Here is a 1,462-nt window from a genome sequence, read left to right as displayed (position 1 = left end):
TATTCACATTCCGAATTTTCAAGGAGTTTTTCAGGGACTTTGGATGCCTGCCTTTGGACCTAGAACTGAGAGATTGAGAGAGGGAAGCTTCCCTGAGCATGTAGAAGCTTCCGAGGGTCTTCTTACAAGCTGATGTCACAATCACTCAGCTGGCATCAAAGTGCCTTTCAAAGCAGATGACCATGGGAAACTGATACAACCCCAACCCTTCCCTCACCCATACAAGAAAACAAAGGAAGAGCTGGCAGTGTCCATGGTGTCCACTCTCTCAGGAAAAGCCCAAGGAGGAAAGGAGAAAGATCAAGTGGAAACGCGGAAGTGATGAGGGCTGCCAGCTGAACAGGTGACCAACCTGCGACTAAGTGTTCCATGAAGGCTGTTCTCCCTTTTCATGACCAAGCAGACTGCATCCTCAGGGATTTCCTCCACACTGGGTGCCAGCCCATAGTCTTCATCTTCTTCCTCACTGCCGTCATAGACTGGAGATACACATTACAGGTTAGAGGAAAACTGCATGGAGCTCTCACAGCCCCTGGACAAGGAGAGTTCACAGCTCTATGGACAATGGGAGAGAATCCTNCTTCTCTGATCTTGCTGGGTTCAGCAAGGGATCCCACTTGTACACACAGACTGGAATATTTCACTACACAAATACTAGTTATTAGTCCATCTTCTTATTGAGAAATACCAGAGTGAAGGAGAGATGGGTGAATATTCCACTGGTAGAGAAAATTGTCAAAAATGAGAAGAAAGTTTTCAGAAATTTCTAAGTTCCTTTGCAGCAAGAAAGTAGGATTTGGTAGAAAAGCAAAGTATTTGCTTTTAAGGATTGTGGTAGAAAAACAGAAGAGTCACTATTCCGAGATTCGACTAAAGAGGTGATTGTAAATTGAAAATGCTCATCTTTATGTTTAGATTATTTAACAAACTTGTATTAATTTAGAGAGTTTTAAAAAATACCCTGAAAATAAAACAAAATGTAAAACATAGAGTGGGATTCAGAGGGAATGGTAGAATAAGGACCTCCAGAAATCCTCTCCTCCATAAAAGCAGTGAGAGCCAAAAATTGTCTTAATCAACTTTTTTATAACTCTGAAATTAACAAAAGGCTTGTAACAGTTGAAGAAGCAATTATTGTTTTTTAAAAATTGCTAAATCTAGGTAAGAACAGCAAGTTTTGTGGTGGTTCAACTTATCCTATTTCTATTCCCCTCTCCTTGACTGCTGTACCTAGAAAACCAACAGCTGTGCAATCATGGTAGCCATGAAAACAGCAGCCTAGCAACCACTGAAAGGGGCAGAGTGGGTTCAGAACTCACCCAAAAGTCCCATGCCTAGAGAACTGTCATTATCTCACTTGTATGGAATTCCCTAAAAACCCTCATTCACAGGGCATGTCTTTATTTGACCTAACATGGAGCTAGCTTGAACCATCAGCAGCAATTCTTTAACATCACAGCAT

At 41.6% G+C, this 1,462-nt stretch overlaps 1 protein-coding gene across 1 annotated transcript in view; it reads right to left on the bottom strand.

Moving 5' to 3' along the window:
- ABCC2 (ATP-binding cassette, sub-family C (CFTR/MRP), member 2) overlaps window positions 1-479 on the bottom strand; it is a gene marked incomplete at its 5' end in the record, with an annotated part of 22,219 nt that extends 21,740 nt beyond the window's left edge. The window contains one exon of the mRNA XM_008570607.1: window positions 353-479. Coding sequence (XP_008568829.1) covers window positions 353-479 — 127 coding nt within the window. The remainder of the gene's footprint in view (window positions 1-352) is intronic.
- Between the last annotated feature and the right edge of the window lie 983 nt (window positions 480-1,462).

Source organism: Galeopterus variegatus, unplaced genomic scaffold, assembly GCF_000696425.1.
Source record: "Galeopterus variegatus unplaced genomic scaffold, G_variegatus-3.0.2 Scaffold619, whole genome shotgun sequence".
In the NCBI taxonomy this organism is placed as follows: Eukaryota; Metazoa; Chordata; class Mammalia; order Dermoptera; family Cynocephalidae; genus Galeopterus; species Galeopterus variegatus.
The sequence above is the reverse complement of the archived record's forward strand: the minus strand, read 5'-3'. Positions and strand labels throughout refer to the sequence as shown.